This window comes from Lepidochelys kempii, chromosome 10, assembly GCF_965140265.1.
Source record: "Lepidochelys kempii isolate rLepKem1 chromosome 10, rLepKem1.hap2, whole genome shotgun sequence".
Taxonomy (NCBI): domain Eukaryota; kingdom Metazoa; phylum Chordata; order Testudines; family Cheloniidae; genus Lepidochelys; species Lepidochelys kempii.
In genome coordinates, this window is record NC_133265.1 from 16283729 (window position 1) to 16305406 (window position 21678).

The 21678-nt window shown below is 39.6% G+C and overlaps 1 protein-coding gene across 6 annotated transcripts; it reads right to left on the bottom strand.

Moving 5' to 3' along the window:
- Nucleotides 1–293: 293 nt before the first annotated feature.
- DAGLB (diacylglycerol lipase beta) lies at nt 294–20597 on the bottom strand. 6 transcript variants are annotated; one of them, XM_073362171.1, is made up of 16 exons: nt 20509–20597; nt 20134–20238; nt 18949–19100; nt 15175–15349; nt 14243–14504; nt 11999–12124; nt 10609–10736; nt 8251–8377; nt 7696–7779; nt 7076–7153; nt 6561–6641; nt 6293–6420; nt 4363–4431; nt 4185–4257; nt 2522–2775; nt 294–1727 (listed from the first exon to the last, which is right to left on the bottom strand). In XM_073362171.1, exons 2-16 carry the CDS (start codon nt 20226–20228, stop codon nt 1532–1534), a joined length of 2028 nt encoding a protein of 675 aa, XP_073218272.1. In that variant the 5' UTR covers nt 20229–20238; nt 20509–20597; the 3' UTR covers nt 294–1531. The 6 variants fall into 6 exon arrangements, with proteins under 6 accessions (XP_073218272.1, XP_073218273.1, XP_073218276.1 ...); XM_073362172.1 differs by having other exon boundaries at nt 20031–20164; nt 20509–20582; XM_073362175.1 differs by lacking the exon at nt 20509–20597 and having other exon boundaries at nt 20134–20257.
- Between the last annotated feature and the right edge of the window lie 1081 nt (nt 20598–21678).

Genomic DNA, 21678 nt, shown 5'->3' on the forward strand with positions numbered 1-21678 from the left:
GTACTACTGTACTAAAATGCATCTAAGAACCTGATTCAAGCTGATGGTGACACTTAAGACAGGTCTAAATGACAAGTTAGTGTGCCTTCCACTGGAAGTTCCCTAGTGCATTTCTACTTCAAACAGCGGTAAGTCAAGATGCACTAGACAGGGCTCATCTTAGAGTGTAGTCATTTACACTGCCAGGTCCTTAGTGTTGCTGTAGCACAAGATTCACAAACAGGATTGCTTTTTATATACAAATCATAAATTTTCTGTCCTATTTGTTACACATACACAAGCACACTCAGAGCCAAATTCTGAAGTTTTATTTTGTCCCTGCTTGAAGGGGCACAGTCGGACTACCAAAACAAAATTACACTATCCCAACACAAATAAGGTGCACTACGGGACTCTCTCTGACAAGCAACTATGCTTTTTACAAAAAGGTCACTTGCTCAGTACAAAGCAACCAAGCTTACTCAGACATTCACCATACAATCAATTTAAAGGGTGGAGTTGCAAAATTGGTACTTGCAAAGGTTTAACTAGAGAATCCAACTGAACCAAATGCGTGGAAGGTAAGAGTCAGAGGGTCATTCGTCTCAGGCTGGATCTAGTGTAGAAAGGGTACAACGGTTCTCATGTCAAATTCTAAAAGGATTATTTCTATATTCTAGAATTAAAAATGCATAAAGTAAGTCCTTTAGGATTGAAAATGTAAACAGATAAAAAAATATTGCACATGTATCGAAGCAGCATTTTTAAAACCAAGAGCCACTATAAGAAAACTGTCATGAAATAAATGATACCGTGGAGATATTTTCAGAAGGTAACTAATGCAATCAATACTGGCTCTTTAAATACAAAAGTTCATTTATTTTTTTAACCCTCTCTCTGCACTAGATTTGCAACTGCACCATCATTTATTACCCAATTTCCTTTAATGAAACTTCCTACGGGGAGTGTCCATTTCTAATAAATATTAATTCTGTGCTTTTACATAGCACCTTTCACCCAAGAATCTCAGTACTTTGCTAAGATGGGTAATACCCTCATTTTACAGTTGTGAAACTGAGGCACAATGGAAGTTAAGTGACATATGCAAGGTAATATAGCAAGTCTATGACAGAGCTGGAATTAGAATTTGTGTCATGGTTCCTCTGCTCTAGCTCAATTATCTTCCTATGAAGTGTTCTCAGTTTATCTGAATCCTTCCAGCTGTAAAATGAAAGGTACAGTAGTTTACATGTAACTGGCTAAGACTCATCTTACTGTTCCATTTCCAGAAAGGTCATATCTGCTTCTGTCAAAATTCTGAATACATTCATTTTAACAATTTTCTTACACTTAGCCAGTAATGTTTACCTCTGCAGAGTAAAATGCATTTTGCATTATGACAGTGACCAAGACAATGCCTCCCCAGTTTCTTTTTAGGCATGTTAAAAACAAAAAAACAAACCCACACCACCACTTAAGTCTGAGGTTAAAGGCTCCTAGAATACTTGAAGCTTACAGAAAAAAACCCAGAGCTATTCTCTTAGAGCTATAGTTATACGATGTTGGTGTGAAAGTCTCTTTCTATTTGACAGGTAATACAAGATGCTTTTTCCTCAGTCAAGCTGTTCAAGGCTTTGAGCACAACATCTGGCATGTGATCCGTTATCATCTTGGGACTTATTAAAATATTGCTAAAGGCTGTTTCTTTTGACCATCTTGCAGTATATTTAACATCAGAAGAACACCACCTAAAAAGACAAATATTTCAATAAAGCCTCAAACATTTAGACTATCATATGAATATTGATCTGTGTCCACGATACAGTGCAAATCTTGGAAATCCACATTGGCCTTAGAAAGCATATTGGTCATATATTTAAAACCTTTGCAGATTATTAAAGGATATAAACAAACCTTTACTCAGCTACTACTAAATATTTTACATAATTAGAAGAAAGTGGGCTTTTCAAAAAACACTCTGTATTGGCCTAGTGTGCTCCTGTTTATATCAATGGTAAAACAACTTCAGTGAGATCAGAAGTAAGCTAATCTGAGAGCTAATCCTATTCCCCACATTCTTCTTATCCTGAGTTAGATTCTGTTCTATTGTAACATTTGTGCAGCACCTAAATACTTTGTGATGCCTTATATAGTGCTGTACAGTATGTGGCCTGCACCAAACACGTAACAAGTACCTCTCCTGGCTAGTTTACTGTTTAAAGGTGTAAATGAGTAGAACACATTCAACACAGAATGGGTTTTGGTCATTACTGTCTTATGACATTGCAGCTGTATTCAGTGGAGGGGACAAAGAGAGGAGGTTGTTCCCAGTGTTGGGGGTGAGGGTGAAACGAAGCACTGACTCAGAAGTAGGTAAAAGAAACCGGGAACGCCAGAGAAGATTGGATACAATATATAAAGGGCATGAATACGTGTAGGAGAAGATGAGAGCAGAGAGACCAGAGCTCTTGCCTCTGCTCCCAAGGTGAGGAAGAGAAGCTTCAATTTAATAATTCAGTGAAGCATAATGCTGATCATTTACCTTCTTGAGCTGGCTTCTTCTACAATATGGATGATTTTTCCTGGGAGATAAAGATGAGGATACTGAGGTGGAGAATTTAAAGGAGATTCATCCTCAAGGGCATTGTAGGAAGGTGACCGATGCATCATTAAACTCTGTTCAGCTAGAAGAGGCTGGGTTAGGGCATCTTGATTTCTACCATCTAACTCAGTTGGGAAGTTATCTGGATCTCCTCCAAACACTTCATACCAACACCCATACAGCAGGATCTGGTACTGAGTTCAGAGAGAAAGAAGCAGAACATGAAATGTTGATGTTTATTTTCAAAGTAGTGTAATTTAATTTTACACACACACACACACACACACACACACACTTCAAGATCTCTATACCCAAGTTTCTCCACATTAGAGAGACTTTTTTGTGGACTGAGTGGATATTAATTAGTTAAGAAGGGCCAATTCAGAGGCAAATGTCTACAACTCTGACAATTACATTTTTTTTGGTCTACTTCTCCTATCCAGCTTGAATCCCCACATCCACCCTCTCTAGCTGCCTATCAGCTTCTTTAAGTTTAACTCTCCACAGAGGGCCTCCACAGGGTCGCTAATCCTGGAAGTACACACAAATCTTGGAAAAACCCATGAAGGATCTAGGGTTTAACTCTAGGCATCGATGGATGGCAGTTTTTAACCCACTCCTTCTCACACCACAAGGAAGTCATCTTCCTGACAATTTATTGTTCCAGTCCTCCAAGAGGGCCACCCTAAAGCCCCATCCAGCGTGCGATCCTTCTCTAATGACTACTGCTATAAGGATGCAAGCATACCTTCTTTTGGAACTTTGCCTGTGTTTCTTCAATGAATAGTAAGGACTGATTGTACAGCCAAAGCCTTCCCTGGTGATGGGGAGAAGTCCCTTCTACAAAATTCCCACTCCCTTTTGGTCCCAAAAGACAGGGCCAAACTTAGCCTACTGAGCCAAACTGGAGTGCTCAGTCGTTGATCTATCAATCAGTCCTTAATCAGCTGCAGGGATCATTGCTGAGCAACACCAGGGGCACACTGTCCCACTACTGACACTTTGCACAGCCTCTGCATACTTCTAGTTCCTAACACAGCAACAAATTGGGATGGCAAATAAACAATGCTGCCCTACTGGAGATCCACCACTAGGCCTCCTGAAACATATGTGAACTTGACTGTAGCCTATAGTGTTTTTTCTCACTAATACTAAAACCAAAAAGTAGGCAATAAAAATTTGAGATTTTTGCCTTAAAAATGAGACTGAAAATAAAGATATTTTAAACAAATCCCCTATTTTTGTAAGTAATAACAATTTACTAAAACTATTTAAAAATTGTATTATTTGTCACCATTTATGCTATTTGGTTTATTTTTTGCATTTCCCTTGAGCAGCAAACTAGCCTGAATTACATACCCTATTTCAGCTCTCAGGTCTTACGCTCAACCACAAGGGTTTCCAACACAGCAGGGAAAGGTTTAAATAAGACAACACCATTTACCTATGTTGTCACTAAATTAAAAATTAACAAACATTTCTGTTCAATTTGTGCTTTGGAACCAGTTTCTTAACACAAAACAAGCCATCATCACACTAAATGTTGTATCAAAACTACTTGACAATTCCCTTTGCTTTTATTGTTCATGGTGTGTTTTGTTACCTTCGGTCTGTTACAATTAGCAACTATTCTCACTATCCTTCTCTTCAGGTCTTCCATGCTGGGCATACTTAACCTGTTTAACATACAAAACAAAGTGAAAAATGCTTCTTAGGCCAACTGCTGGAGAATAACCATCTCTGAATAAAATGTAATTGACCATCTCAAGTCACATCCTCACCTTGCAACAAGGTCCTTTCCAACAATGACTGACACAATGAAGCATTTAGAGTAGTCTGCAAGTGATTTGCTTAAAAATAAAAAATATATATATATACATATTTTAGTTTTTGCTATGACCTATGTTATTTGTATAATATAATAATGTGTTGCAATAAAAATGTTCACTTATTTTACTGGACTTTTTTCTGGAACTAGGCTTTTAAGACTAAATTCAAGAGCAGGTTATACCGAACCCCCTTACACATGCTAATAAATAGATGGACTAGATGACTTCTTGTGGTCCCTTACAATCCTAAATTTCTATGATTCTATGTTGAACAGGCCAAAATTAGTTAAGGATTTTGGTTTGAAGCACTTACTTTCAGTATTAACAGTGTATTTGTTAACAGAATTAACAGTATTTCATTCTTTAAAGGCTACTCAGGAACAATGTCAGACAATTACAACTTTGCTGGAAAACTTTATTTTATAAATAAGCTGTGAACAAGTCTCAGTCATCATCTACAAATGCAAAACCCCACAGTCAGAACAAGATAAGCCTGTTCAAATTTCTTTAATATTAGGGTTGTCAATTAATTGAAGTTAACTTACCTGATTAACTCAAAAAAATCACGATTAATTGCAGTTTTAATTGCACTGTTAAACAATAGAATACCAATTGAAATTCATTAAATATTTCGGATGTTTTTCTACATTTTCATATTTTTTATACATTTCAATTACAACCTAGAATTAATTAGATTGATTTCAATTACAACCCAGAATTCTAAGTGTATATTATTCTTGATTAGAAATATTTGCACTGTAAAAGATGAAAAATACTATTTCTTTTGTTTAATTCACCTTATACAAGTACTGTAGTGCAATCTCTGTGTCGTGAAAGTGCATGTTACATAACTGCACTCAAAAACAAAACAATATAAAACTTCAGAGCCTACAAGTCCACTTAGTCTTACTTCTTGTTCAGCCAATCGCTAAGACAAACAAGTTTGTTTACATTTACAGGAGATAATGCTTTCAAAAGTCTTAAAAGAGCAACACTCCCAAGAAGGAAACTATAGAACCTGAACCACCAAAAAAGAAAATCAACCTTCTGCTGGTGGCATCTGACTCAGATAATAAAAATGAATATGCATTGGTCCCCACTACTTTGGATTGTTATCGAGCAGAACCTGTCATCAGGATGGACGCATGTCCTCTGGAATGGTAGTTGAAGCATGAAGGGACATATGAATCTTTAGCACATCTGGCATGTAAATATCTTGCGATGCCAGCTACAACAGTGCCATGAGAATGCCTGTCTTCATTTTCAGGTGATATTGTAAACAAGAAGCAGGCAGCAATATCTCCTGTAAATGTAAACAAACTTGTTTGTCTGAGCGATTGGCTGAACAAGAAGTAGGACTGAGTGGATCTGCAGGCTCTAAAGCTTTACATGGTTTTATTTTTGAATGCAATTATTTTTGTACATAATTCTACATTTGTAAGTTAAACTTTCATGATAAAGAGATTGCACTATAGTACTTGTATTAGGTGAATTAAAAAATACTATTTCTTTTGCTTTTTTACAGTGCAAGTACTTGTAATCAAAAATAATTATAAAGTGAGCACTGTACATTGTATTCTGTTCTTTAATTGAAATCAATATATTTGAAAATGTAGAAAATACCCAAAAATATTTAAATAAATGGTATTCTATTATTGTTTAATCGCGTGATCAATTTTTTAAAAATCGTGCGATTAATCACGATTAATCGCTTGACAGCCCTATTTAATATATTAAACTTAAAACCACTACAGCTTCTTCTGTCAAAATATGAGCCAAATCCATCTCTGAAGCAACTCTGCTCAGTCATACCAGGGATGAATTTGGGTAAGTATCTTAATAATTTCTGTATCTTTCACCTAAAACCAAGTATTGTATTTACCTTAACAATCCTCCTGGAGGAGAAAAGGCATAACATCTTAATGTTGGGAAGGAGTTTCTGAGCATGATGGCCAATATGGAAGCTGTTCCACCACCTAAACTGTGACCAACTATAACTAGTTTATATTCCTAAAGACAAAAACAAAAAGAGAGTTATATGGTGAGGTTAAAAGAGAGACAGCTTGCTCCACTTTGATTTCCAATGTAACTAAAGTGTTTTGTCAGAAACACTGCTAGCAAAATTGAATAATTTGGAAGTCATGACTTACAGGAGCAATGGTGAAAGCCTGGTTTAAAATGCCATCATTTATTAGCCTTCTGTAGATGTAATTTGCTGCTTGAGTTATCCCCTAGAAGACAGTATTCTAAGTTAAGAGACAAAAGTAGTGTCCAGTGGGAAATGCAATACCCATATCCCTTTAAATGCAGTGTTCAGAGTACTGACTGCAAAAATGTGTGATAACCTAGTTAACTGTTTCAATGCTCTATTGACATATGTATTGCCCAATAGTGGCACCTGAGTATACTGCACATTTACATTTTTTCTTTTCTTTTTTTTTTAAATTTAAAGGGATACAAGAGGCAAGCAAAACACCATGACTACAAATTAAAAACTTCTCTTGCATTGCAGAGAAGAACACTGCCAACAAGCCACCCAGATAGCTGATCTACTCCGTCTCACCAAAAAAACCCGCTAATTCCATTTAACTGAAGAAATATAGGATTGTTAATTTGATTTTTTTCATTGAATAAATCACTTCAAATGGTTAAAGACGACACATGCCTTATGTACAAAACCATTTTCCAGAACATCTTCGAGCACCAGGTCTTCACACTCTGCTGACAGATCAGTGAGGAGATCCTGCAAGTAAATAACGAGACAGACCCCTTATGCTACAGACATCTATTATGGGAATTTTCACAGCCTTTACACTGTCTTTACTACAGTAATATCCTCAAGCAAACTTCGAGTCTGCAAGTAATTGCACATAAAAAAAAGGGAAGTATGAATCTTTCTTACTTACACACACCTAGAAACCCATTACAAAGTGCCATTTACAGCTACTGTATATATAAACAATACTCTGATCAAAGCTACTATGCAAAAGCTGGAATGTACACTGTACATACACCTCACACCATATTGACACAAAATTACCTGTGCCCTTCTCCCACTTGCCTCTTAAAATGGCATCCAGGCATCCAAAACCAGACAGGCTTATGACTTAAGAAGATTATCTACTTCCCCTATCTCATTGCTGACTCAACTGTTGGGTTATTTTAAAATTCATTGTGTCACTGTAGCACTATTTCGTCTAGCCACTACAGAAAAGTGTACTGTCTCCTCCAAACCATTAGGACATACCCATCTCCAGAGCCAGTGTTACACAACAGAGATGATACCTCAAAAGACAAGGTTCCTCTCACTGCAACCACAATAGCCTCCTTTTTGTGATCCAAAGCAACAAAAAATGGGATCTCGAAAATCTAAAGGGTAAAAAAAATTAGGCGTGTGTAGTGAAGATACCAAATTTTTAAGAACAGTAAAGATTTACTGTAGTTTCCTGGAAAGGAATGAACATGACATCATGAAATTCTATTTAGGCATATAAACTTTCCTTACGGAACTCAGGATTTTTTAAAATCTATTGTATGTTATCATTAGGATTTCTCTTATTCTTGTACAAGGTTACACGAGAGCTGTTGCTATGTGTTGTGAAGACTATCAGTATTTAAAAAAAGTCAATGTTTGTGTTACTGTTATCTAAACAAGCACTTGTGTATTAGGGTTGGTTTTTTTTTTTTTTTAAATACTTTTTAAAACATTTTGGGTTGGTTGGGGCTTCCATTATATAACAGTGGAGGGTGAGGAGAGGAAAGCATCCTCTTCCTGGTTTCTAATTGAACTCAAGAAATTACTGAGAATTCTCTTGTTGAATGTTTGTCCAGATTGTTTACCTTGTTATGAAAGCTGATGTGAATGAAATCTCTGTACTGTAGCCCTGTTATTTTTAGGATGGATCCAAAGTGAAAGTTAAGACGATCACTGCCAACCATATCAGAATCCGTTGGGCTGTTTCTGCAACTAAGGAAACATGGGAAAGAAAAGTGAACTTGCCAGTTCCAGCTAGTTACATTTCCTCTCAGAAAAAGAGCTCAATTACATTCACAGCAGGGTTTCTATTGGGAGCACACTGGGTGTTTATACTATAAAGACTGGCTAATACACCATTGCTATAAATCTTTTAGCAGAGTAAACAAGGCAATTCTGAAGGTTTTTTTTTTTTTTAAAAAACATCCAGATAGAAATTATACAATTGAGGAAAAATTTCAAGTCCAAAAACAATTCTAAGGAGAGAGTTAATTTGACTCCAGCCACAATTTCAGCTATAAAATTATAAATTCATTCAATTTCTCCCAAGTCTTTATTACTGTAAATTGTGACATCTCAGGAAGATAATTAACGTCATGGCAATCAAAGCTGGATGGAATATTCACTCCTAATGTCACAAATAATGGAGGCGACTATTTAAACAGAGCAATAGTATATAAGATCATGCTTGCCTTCTTAATATTAGCTGCCAAAGTTTGCAGTATTATTGTAGCTGTGATGATCACAGAATATTGGAGACATGGTGGGTTAGATAATAACTTTTACTGGGTCAACTTCAAAGCTGCCAAAGTTTGACAGAGGAAAGGTTTTCATTTAGTATAATTTCCAAATTTGTTTATTTCTTTTTCTTAATTTTGACACACTTGTGTTACATTAGGTTAAATAGAACATTAACATACAAAGCTAGTTTATGGTGAGATTGACTTATGTTAGATTTTGATCCTGCCCCTGTCTCAGTGCAGATGGCCGCCTGTGCAGAGGCCTGTTAACTTAGGGGAGGACTGCCTATACAGAGAGAATTTCGGGATCAGGGTCTTTAACAACTGACTCATTCCTTATATAGAAGCAACTGGTTCCACTGTAAGACAAAGAGGTCTAGGAGGGTAATATTGTCTGATTCCCCTAAATAGAGAAAACAATGTTCTTCCATTTATACACATGCTTGTCTAAGCAGAAGCATATAAGGCCTCAATCCATCTTTTTCGGTTTAGTTTGATTCCAACACCCCATGACCCTGTTTTGAGGAATGTCCATTCAACTCAATCAAATGCCTTTTCAGATACTAACACTGACTTGGCAGAATGAAGACCAGTAACTCTTTACACTGTTTGCAATCTTTTGCTTCTTTGTTTTCTTGTGACTATTGGGTCACACTCTTGTAGCTTGCATAGGCTGAGCTCACTGCAAGCACCAGGGGTTCCTTGCATCCCCTCCACTCCACCCCACAAGGCCCGGCCCTGTGTGCTACCCTCCTGTCCCTCTTTATTTCAGGTACTCCCTGAAATTTCCCCATATTCCCCCTATGCTAGCAGCTCTGTGTGCACCCCCATTCCCGCCAGACTAGGAGTTGTGTGTGCATCCTTTTCCCTCCATACACCCCATCTTCCCAGTGCTGGAGCTCTGTGTGTCCCACTCTACCCACACCAGGATACCCCAATCTCTGCCTCACTAGGTTCTGTCTCCCCCCCCCCCGTATTCTCCATGCTAGTGGTCTTGGGTGCTCCCCACTCCACTCATACCAAGGTCCCTCAATTTTCATTCCACACCAGGGGCCCTATGTGTCTTCCCACCATTCTGTCTCCCATGCCAGGGGCTGTGTGCACACTCCCATTCTCTCATGCCCCAATTCCCCCAGACCAGTCATTCAAGGTGCAAACATGTTAAACTCTGGTAGGACAGGCAGAGATGAGACAGAGGTAGTTTTATGCTAGAAGGCATTAATGGGTGCCATTAACCAACTGTTTGATTGTATAGACAATTACAGAGGTGCTTAAAACTGTTGCTTTATATGTCTCCCATTCCCCCTTTCAGTTGTCCAATTCTATCCAAAATCAATAGGGTTCTGGTCACTGATGCCCATGAACATTCTTTGAACATTTGTAATTGATCACGTGCAGTGTTCAAAAACTTCTTGTGTTATAGCCAAACACAGAAATGCCATCAAGTTCAGCGTATGGTGGTGTAAGTTTGGCCAAAGAAAACAGCTTGTCTACCCTTCCAAAATTGGAAGTAGTATTTTGAAGGTTGGTTTCCTTTTACTCAATTTGTGAAAGACAATTCTAGCAGTCAAGCTCAAGTATACCTATTAATACATAGAAATTGATGAAATAAGAGAACTGCTATTTAAGTGATTTGTACTGATATGAAAAACCAAATAATTAAAAAACAAAACTATGCACTTTTAAGATCTTATACCAACCTACCAGTCACCATTAAGCTTACAGAGTGCAGTAAATGGGTTAGTGTATATGTAGTAAGGCCATCCATAAGCAGCTGCAGCAAACTGCATGTAGTGAGCAGCATTTTCTAATTCAATATCCAAATCATCAGTCTGGAGGGGGAAAAAAAAATCACCAGTTGTACATGTAAGGCAAGCCCAGGATAAAGAATGCAGATGCATACATGCTACTGTAACATTAAGGGCCTAGATCTCCCCATAGGCCCAAGAAGTCACGCAATGAAGTTTATTCTTTTACCTTTTCACTGTAAGCCCCAGGTAAGTGAAACAGAAAACTGAGAGGAAGGAGTTCACACTTACGCATATTCAATTTTCTTATTTAGAAAAAGTTTAGGGTGTATTTGTTAATAATAAAGCTGGAATCTTGAAAAATTCTAATTATTATTTAAAGTAATTGTTCATTAACAGTACCATGTTTCTATACTTTACTATGCACTGATAAACATGGTACTGAAAATTAAATGTTCATCCTAAGGGGTATAGGTGGAGGGAAGGCTACAGATTATGTAACAGACCATTCTCACAAGAGCTTTTTTTCTTTGCACAGGACTCACCATCAGTTGAATTCAAAAGGAATTATCTAGTATGTGGAGTGCACTTAAACTGTTTTAACTGAAGTGGAATCATCTACTTTGGTTAAAACGGTGCATTAGGTGAGAAATTAAAGATTACAAAAGGTACAAAATAATTTACAAGAGATTTTTCTCATTTTAAGCCATTTAAGAGACTGGTGGAAGATCCTGAAATGAAGTGTCACTCCTGATCAGCAAGCATTAAACAATTACTGTTTCTGCTTCTTATCCTGTTCATAGCACTGGAATGTCATCTTATTTGTTTTTGTGCATATTCTTCATGGTGATATAAAAAAGCCTATAATTTTCACACATTTACCTACTTCCCATTTCAAAATTTCATATTTATTAATATAAATGAAAACATGATTGTGGGGTGGAATTTTTGAAAGTGCCTAAGGAACACAACTCCCATTGTTTTTCAATGCGACTTGTTCTCCTAAATTACTTGGATGCTTTTGAAAATCCCACCCTTATAGCTCAGTTTTGTAATACACTTGGTAACATTTTGGGAGGTTTTTAGTTTATAATCACTTTCCAGTCATTGTTACTTTCAGGTTCTCCATGTATTAGTATAATACTGCAATGTTTTGATTGCAAACTTCATAAGAGAATTTTTATTGGATTACAAAATTTCTTATTTGAACTTAAAATACTGGAAACTATGAGCCTTAGATTTTGTCAAAGCTAATTTTTATAAAACTTGCATTTTAGTTCAGTTTGACAAGACACTGTCCCTTTAACAGGCTGTATCACAAAGCTGTTTTTTGTAGCATATCTTACCACATGGGATAGTGAGGAATGACACAGGACTTCTTCAGGGTCTTTTGGGCAGTTTTCCACTTTATCTTGCTCTTGATGGAGCAGAGTCAAGCCTGCTGCTATGTCAGTTGGCACCATATCAGTGTCCTGCCAAAGGAAATGGAAAAAATTATTTAAAAATAAACCCACAACATCACACGCAATCCACTGAAAAATTTAAAAAAGTGATTTTCTTTTGCAGTTCTATAGTAAATAGATGTACATCAGAAGGCAAGGGTGTGCTTGTGAAACATTCACATCCCCTCCAATGCACTCAATGTTGCATCTTTAAAAACTTTCTGCAAATAAAAGCTACATACATAAATTCCAATGTCACAAAGAAAGTTAAAAGGATCTTCTTTAAAAGGCCTGTGGAGCCCTAAAGCAAAACATGATCTGAACATGACTCATAATTGTCACAAGCAACTTAGAAAAAAAAAAAACTTGTACCTCCCTCAACAGCTATTATGCAAGTCTGAAGGAGTGCCCATGCTGTTATTGGTGATATGTCACTAGCAAATACTCCTGCTCTGAACCTACGGTAAGCCACATAGCATTTGCTTACAGCTCTTTAACAATTCTGTAAATACATTTAGAGCTCGATCCTGCAAAGCGATGAGCACTGCAGTCACAAATGAAGCTGGTGTGAAATGAGAACACTCAGCCCCTCACAGGATTGGGTTTTTAGAGTGCCATGAAGATTATTCCATCTGTAAAGAAAACAGATTAGAAGGCCAGGGAGTATGGTAATTGATCTTTTCATCACAAGATTATTGGTTCAAATTGACCCTAGGTCAACAGTGATCATTGGAAGGCTCTTAGCAACTTATGGGAAATGAGACTGGCAAAATAAACAAGCTAGATCCGGAGAAATAATTAGAAATATTGGCAGAAGGATTCCCCTTCTATTAGCCATGAGAACTGGGATTTTTAAGTTTGACGGCAATGGGAAGACTCAGCAAAATCAGGATGCGGGCACTTCCTTTTTCTACCACGCATAAGTGAAGGAGGGTTTACAGAGGAAAGGTCCAGGTACATAGGTGGGGAGGTTTTAATTCAGTTGCCCAGGATGACAATTCTGCTCATCAAGGCTCCCTCTATCATCCTACAACCCACTGACTAAGAGGCAATCAAAGAGCAGTATGCACAGACACCACTTTAATGGATAAGAATGTCTCCCACCAACCTTGAGTATGAAAAGAGATCGTACGGTCACTGATGAACTCTGCTCTCCCACATAGTCGCACACTGTGCTGGCAGTTAAGTCCCAGCTCAACCAATACTATGCAGACCTTAACTTGTAATGAGCTTTCTATAGCATCCAAGAGTAGCTTTTTGTATGGGACAGTTTGGTATAGTTCAGGATGGGAGAACTGCCTTAACACACTGTTAATGCTAACATTACCTCTTCATAAACTCAATAAATTAATGTAGCTAAATTGTTTGCTGTTTGTACCATTCCCTACTATGAGCAAGGGAAAAAATGGTAAACTCTGGATCATCACATACCAAGGTTAAGAAAAATCAACCTCATTCCCCTGATTAGGGAATTGCCCAAGTAGAAGAGAAAAAGAACTTCACTGGCTGAACTACACCCCAATAGCCTTACTGGGAAATCTAAACTCCCAATATAGACAAGATCCTAAACTCAGTTAATACCACTAGGCATTCTTAGAGGAGCATGAGAAAACTCCAGTGGAGTGGGGCTTTTCTTTTAGTTAAGACAGTGAATATGTTTGTACAAGGAAAACAGTGATGGGACCAATTATTTTTTAAATGCAAGCAAGCATGATATTACTGGAAAGCAAGTTTGTGACCAAAATATTGGTGAAAAAGTGGAGGCAAATTCACTGTTGCAAAGCTATTGCCCATCTGGCTTCTATGTCTGTGAAGTGCCAAGTGTGTTAAACTAAAGCAGTTTGAAAACAGTGGTTACTTGAGCATACAGCTTTTCCAAGTTTTAAGTTCAGAATTTGTTAGTCTGTGCAATTTTCCCAATCCCTTCCCCCCAGAGGGCAAAGGAACCCATGTTAAGAGAAGGACAGCATGGTATAAGTTTCAGAATAGAGCTGATAGGTATCAAAAGCCTGATTCTCAAGTAAATGGCACAGCTGAACTCTCACTGACCTAAAGGCAAGAGCCACATCTGAAAATGCTGCAGTATTGGGGGTTCAGTGTTTAGTCAAATGGAATGAAAAGAACAAACAAACAAATCTTTCATCTTACTGAGAAGTAGATGCGGAAAAGCTCTGCAATACTTGTAAAAGCCACTCGGTGATCATCATCTTGCATAATACAACAACACAGTAACCTGATTCTCGTCTCCCAGACTCTGGTTGCGGTCTTCTTGACATTATAAAACAATTGGCCTGATTGACTGCTTTCCAAGTTGCGATTTATATCATCAGCCAGGTACAGTGTCTTTTTCCCCCCAAGTGGATCAAAGACAATTACAACTGCAATGACGGTAAAGATGATGATAACCCAGCTGCAAAACAGAAGGGTGTGGGAGGAAAGGCTTGTTGAACCATGTACTTGTACAGTACTGTATACAAGAGCATGCAGCTATAGTTCTTGTCAGGTAAAAAAGAAAACAGTTTATTATGGCATACCACCAGCACACTCACTTACTGGTACTGATGATGGCTTTGTAATAGGGTCACCAATCCACTAGGAACAGGATTGAGACTGCCATCTCATTTCACATAACACACTAAACCTCTACTGCAATCACCATGGACTGAAAACTGTTTTGAAATAGCTAAGTTGGGGAAGGCCCCATATGCCATTATCAGTCTCTTCAGGCATCTATCCCTACTCCTCTGTCTCTCTTCCCCCACCCCCTTCACATCTGTCCTATCATCCATCTTTGTCTGTCTTTTTGACCCCTTCTCATCTTTACTCCTCATAGCCTTCACTCCATCCCCTGCTTTGTAAGGGAAAATGCCACAACATCTCTCAGGTAATTAGAAAAGCACAATGAAAAAATCAGTTTATTCTAGTCTTAATATATTCACACACTACAAAAATCCTTCAAGAACTTCCAGTAATTTAAAACAAATATCCAAGTTGTGAGTGGTCAGAAAAAATCTTCACTGGATACTTAAAATATAAATTCATAATATAAGCTTAGCTTAGTTTTCTGTTGGCATCTTTACCTTGCAACAACTGTCCCAAATACGGCATTTACCACAGTCCTTTCACAACGTACATCGGTGTCAGAGACCCAGATAGCTCCCACAACTGCCCAGACCAATTCTGGGATATAAAGACCTAGCCGAGTATAAAGCAATTTAGGAAGAGATTTCCTTGGCCCAGGGTTAGAAATTGTTCCTGAAATTACAGATGGAATATAAGTAAAAAGTCACTTACAAATATATCTTATGTACATAAAGTATCATAAAAAAAAATCACATCAGTATTTTTATGCTATGGTGCCCAGTGTGAAATTTAATCAAGTATATAAAAATCCCAACAAACAAAGATTTTTTACAGAGAAGTTTCAAAGAAGTGAAGCTGTAGACCATAAAGTGTCTTAGAACTGAATGGTGAACATCTTTAGCATTTTTAATTGTTTAAAACTGGAAATATTAAAATCATTTCTGCTTTCCCAGAGGAATTTTTGTATCTGTTGTTACACATATCTCATTTCCCAGAAGATACATTTCAGCCTTAGCCTATTCATATAGGCAGAGTGTTGGGGTGCAGGATGGGGGTGCTGGCTCTGAGAGAGGGGTCAGGGCTGGGGCAGGGGTTTGGGGTGCAGGAGTGGGTTTGGAGTGCAAAGAGGGTTTGGGGTGTCGGCTCCGGGAGGGGACTCAGGACTGGGGTGCAGCCTCCTGCTGGGTGGTGCTTACCTTGAGCATCTCCTGGTCGGCGGTGCAGCAAGGCTAAGACAGGCTCCCTGCCTACCCTGGCCCCACTCCGTGCCCGAAAGGGGCCAGCACATCCCTGCGGCCCCTGGGGTGGGGGCACATGGCTCTGCCCCTCTTTGCAGGCTCCTCCCCGCAGCTCTCATTGGCCAGAGATCCCCATTCCCGGACAATCGGAGCTGCAGGGGTGGTGCTTGCAGGCAGGAGCACTGCGTGGAGGGAGATCCCTGCCCACCCCCATCCTCGGGGCTGCGGGGGCACGCTGACCACTTCCAGTAGCAGTCTCGGGCCAGGGCAGGCAGGGAGCAAGTCTGCCTTAACGCAGCCCTGCTACACCACTGGAGATCACAATCAACTGGGAGAGTCTCTAGGATCGACCAGTCGATCATGATCGACTGGTTGGTGACCACTGCTTTAGGCAATAAGATTTCTGCTATTGACTTCAGTTAAGTGGTAGTGAGCCCATAACAAACCCAAAACTCCACAAAAAGTAAGGCCTGACTACAGTTCTTTGCTACTCTGGTTGTGAGCTTTGCTGTTTTAGTTCAGAATTCCTTACATTTCTGGCAAGCATTTTTTTTTCTACATATTATACTGGAATAGAACAGGGATTTCTATTTGCAGTTGCACCTTTAAAGATTTACAGGTTTGTCCAGTCAACTGAATAGAGATCAATCTCAGAGTTTCAATCACTGATCTTTATTCACAGTCTTTTCTCAAAGGCACTTTAGCTACAACAAAACCACGACCACCATACAGCTTACTTTGCTCAATAAGTTTGGGCTTATTAATAAGGCAGTTATATACAAGAACACAAGATGCATCTGATGAAGTGAGCTGTAGCTCACGAAAGCTTATGCTCAAATAAATTTGTTAGTCTTTAAGGTGCCACAAGTCCTCCTTTTCTTTTTGCGAATACAGACTAACACAGCTGGTACTCTGAAAGATGATACAAGCAGGCTCATGAGCATCCCCCACGCTCTGCTCAGATGGCTCTGACTGCAATACTCCATCTTTTTGGGCAAAAGAGCAGTCAAACAGTATTCTACAAGACCAACCCAAAAATCTCTTTAGAGTTAGCTTATGTTCTAACCCAGTCCCCTTCCTCCTCTAATCATTTGTCTGTGATACATTCACCCTGCATAAGCATGGGACCCAAAATGCACACATTCGTGTCACAGTTTGGGGTACTACCACCAATCCACCATTCAGCCTTGTCTCACTATTTTAAGAATAAGATTAACCGAGTCTGGGTGGTTTTTTTTTTTAAATGAAGTTGTGTTCTAGAAGAAGGATCTCATCAAAATAGAAAAGCGGCATTTGTCCGATGAAGAGAACCAAAGCTACCCAGATCTGAAATACTAGAAACCTTACTGTATTTTCTGAGAGTCACAAGTAGTTCACAGAAGGGCGGTGATGCCATTCAGCTCAATTTATAAATACTTTTTATACAGTGAGATTATCAACTACAGAGATGTTACTAACAAACTTGTCACCCAACAAAATAAAAATGGCGTTGTGAATTACAATGTACACTCTAATGCTGCAGATATTGTCAAGCAGATGATAGCATAATTAATTGAACATTTCAGTGCCTCAGATGGTGATGCATGTAACTCAGCCTAACAAACTTCTGTCCACCCACTTGATCCAGGCACGTAACTTAACTAACAACGGATTATTTCATTGTTACTGTTTGAAAGTGCTTGAATTGTTTTTATTTGGGGGGGGAGGGGAATAATGTAAGAGTATCAATTGACTCCAGATATACAAGAGATTTACTAGATTATCTAGTCCATCTTCTAGTTTCCTTATTGCACATTTACTAGAGTTTTCTTCACTTTAGTTTTAGAGACACCAAGTAACAGGGCTTCCACCATTTCCCTTCAGAGATAATTCTCCCAATGAAAAACAACTCACTGTTAGATCTCCCAGAGATCCAGTCTCAGTTTTTCCTTAATTTATCTGCCCTAGTTATATGCCCTTTAATTATGCTGAACAATCCTTCTCCCTCCTTGATGTTAACATACATATATTTATATATAGTTATACCCCCAATCTTTCCAAAACTTGTAGTTTGGGCAAGGTACCTACATTGATTTTTAATCTCTCATCGGATCAATCCCTCCAGATGCCTAAATATTTTAGCTGTTTTTCTATGATCACTTTTGGATGGTCCAATGGTTGGGGCACTAGCCTAGGACTTGGGAGACACATGCCCAAGTTCCTGCTCCACAATAGACTTTCTACGTCACAACCTCTCTGTAAAATGGGGATAATACTGGGGTGTTGTGAGGATAAATACACTAGAGATTGTGAAGTGCTCAAATACTACCCTAATGGGGGCATACAAGTACGTAAGACAGATATTAGGAGGGTCAGTCTTTCTGGTAATGAGGCTCCCAGAACAGAACATGATATACAAAGGGACCACCATTACGGGTACCTCTCTGTCCCATGATAAGGTATCTGTGCATATGCTCCCATATCATATTAGTTTGCCTCTCTTCCTCAAACTGAAACTCTTCCTGTTTACATAATTATTGTATTAAGAAGTCACTATATAATTTGTGTGGACCACTTTTCTATATACTTTTCCTTAACAGCCTACTGTATCTGATACACTTTTGATATGTGGCACCAAATGTGACTATATAAGGCTATGTTTACAAGTACCATTATGGAGCAGATGGATTCTGCATAGCTTCTCCTGGAAGTCTATCAGAGGTGTTAAAAATAGTGCATCTTTCCAGATTATTTATTAGTGAACTAGTAAATTGCTGAATCTGATTTGGGTTGTGAGAGGATATTCTGGAGTCCCTCTATTTTAAATTATCTCCGGGCTGTGGTAAACTGTTACCTCTATTTGATTACTGAAGGCTGGAAGAGTTTAATTTATTTGTATTAGTAGTAGTAATGCTGAAAAATGGTTATTATAAACTTTATTACTGTCAGAGCACACAGAATGTTTGTAAAGCTGTTCTATTTTAATGTCAAATCTAAATAAAATATATAGATCCTACTACAATAAGCATCAGATATTGCAGACTAAGTATTTACCTTGCATACTGATATACACAATAGCAGATACAGCGCAGATTATGGCAGCCAGGAGAATGAGGAGGACAAGCAGATAGCTGTGCAATAATCCCCCTCCAGTACAATTAAATCTCCCTTTGTGAATGGAGTACAAAACAAGAATTCCAATCCACCTGCAGAAAAACAGTACCATAAGTTGTCACGGCTAGGAAGAAACATACTTCACCACAAAGCTGATTCAGTCATAAAAAAATTCCCCATCTTCACTTAAAAATAATTCACAAAAGGGGCATATTCCCACAAAGAAACTCACAGAATGTAAAGACCCCTGTTAAGTATAGTGCAGTAACCACAATAGAGACTACAAGTTCAAAAATATCCTCCTTTTTTTATAGCACCTTTCATTCAGATGGATCCCAGAGTACTTCAATGATGGATGAAGTTTATCAGTTTAAGTGATGCAGCCACACCTTGAAGTGGTAGCAAGTGATTACTGTGTAGTATGGTATTAATTTAGCACAGCATACAAAAATTACATTACATGTCTCGTTCTCGAAATGAAAACCCAAGTTGTCCATACATGATAGGAAAACCCCCTCAATTTCCCCTCTCACTTCCATGCAATAAAATGCCAAATGAACCAGATAGTCTCACATCGCATCTAATCAAATATTCCTAACAACAAACCAAATCAGCAGCTTCCTAAGCATGTTATAAAAAGCAACAAGGTAATCTACAGATACATAACAGCAATTTCCTAAGGAGCCCAAGGACTACTCCAATTAGAATGAAAGTTAACACACATTTAAAATAAACAATTAAAATAATCCTAACATTTGCATTATCCTTTATAGAGGACTAGAAATCACTTGTCAATAGTTAATCAGCAGCTGATCAGTTTTGCCTTCAGCTTGCAGTCACCAGGAGGGAATGGCTGCAGGCGGAATACTTGAGTGAGTCTGTATCTATCTATCTGTTGTCTCTTATCTTATACACTGTAAGCTTTTCGGGGCAGGGAACGTCTTTTTGTTCTGTTTATACAACACCTAGCACAATGGCATACTGGGTTCTACAACAATAATAATAGGGCACCACAAATGTACCGTGCACCTTCCACGGCAGGCCAGATCCCTCTAACATCTCCCAGCTGCATGGTCCTCCCCACGTTGGAGGGTGGTGGGAAAGTGAGGATGGGGTGGCTCTTACCAGATCATTCTGATGAAAAGTTCAAAGGCTCCTGGAAAAACAAAGTCATCACTAGCGATAGCCCAGCGTCTCCCAAATATCACCATTCCAGGCATCCTGGGGACCCTACCAGTAAGCAAAGGTACTGATGACACACACAGACACACCTTACCCTCACTAAAGCAGGGAGCCCGCCTCCTCCCCAAACGAGCCACCATACCTCAGATTACTTCTCTCTGCCCACACACTACCCATCTGCCCCCTTTCCCTGCCCCAAAAGGGCTGCCCCCCCTTCCCTCAGGCCAGCCCCCACCCCTTAACCCTTCAATACCCAGCCCCAGCCGGGCTGCCCGCCTTCCGTCCCCACACTTCCCTACCACGCCCCCAACCCCGCACCGAGAAGCCGCTCCCTGCTCTCCGCGGACAGAACGTTACACCAGTCCCAAGAGGATTACGTAAAAACAACACAACGTCATGACGCAACCACGCAGCGTAAGCCCTTCGCGCAGTGCACACATTCACCCTTTCCCACCAGAGCAGGAGGAGGACTCGCCCGGCTAGACGCTTCCCCCTTCCGTTTCAGGATGGGACGCATGCGCAGGGCTTCGGCGATCCCCAGTCTTCGAGCGGCTAAGCGCATGTGCAAAAGACTCACGGCTCGGAGTCCCCTCTCCTCCCGCATCGGTTTGTGTGTCTCAAAGCTCCCACTCTCCCACCCCTTCCTAGCGCCGAGGCGCATGCGCAGAGCTCTCCCGTGCTGACAGGCGGTCCCCCGGCGGTGGAGGCAGCAGGCTGGGCACCGGGCACTTGGCTGTTCCCCACGATGCTGCCACCCTGGCAGATGTACCAGCTGGCCGTGTTCTGCCCCCTATGGCACTGTGACAACCACATATCACATCACCTCACAGCACCGTGCCATCACCCTACGCGCCACTACAGCGTGGGGTCCTGTGTGTCCCTCCCACACTGGCGTGAGCAGGTGATATTGCCCCGTGTAAACGGTCACCCTCGTCCGTGTGCAGAGCGGGCTCAGTTTAAACCCTTTACTGGCCATCTAGTCATCGACTCATAGAAACGTAGGGCTGGGTGTCAGGCCTATGTCTACAATGCACTGACTCAGGTGTGAGCCTAAGCCCCCTTCAGTCCACACACAAATCGGGCTGACTTGGGTTGGCCAGTACCCAGGACCTAGCCAGGTGGGACCCGGTAACTTCTCACTGCCACCTGACAAGATACAAAGGGGTTCGAAGAATCTCCTGATTCTGGTGTGTATGTTCTGGTTCACCAGAAAAAGTTGTGTGAGCTCTCAACTGAAAGCCAGTGACACTAGTCATCAATATAATTGTGAAAATGTATGTATGTGTACTATGTAAGGAGTTATTAATCTGTACTAGAGGATTATGGTTTTAAGCATGTAAATTAAAAGCAGGTCAGCAAAAGGTGACATGCCATAGGCTGGTTCCTTGAGCTAGGAGGTAAGAAAGGTGTATTTCTGTCAGGCTGTAAATTAAGCATTGTAAGCTAACACAATGGATGCCTATTTACATATAAAGTCAAATGGTAATG

Coding starts and splice junctions, on each gene's coding strand:
- DAGLB (XM_073362169.1), bottom strand. CDS start 20,330: ATGGTGGCTCGTTTGGGGAGGAGGCGGGCTCCCTGCTTTAGTGAGGGT. Junction 8,378..10,608: donor TGTAAGCTTAATGGTGACTG/GTAGGTTGGTAT, acceptor ATGTTTCCTTAG/TTGCAGAAACAGCCCAACGG. Junction 1,728..2,521: donor GAAGAAGCCAGCTCAAGAAG/GTAAATGATCAG, acceptor TTGTCTTTTTAG/GTGGTGTTCTTCTGATGTTA.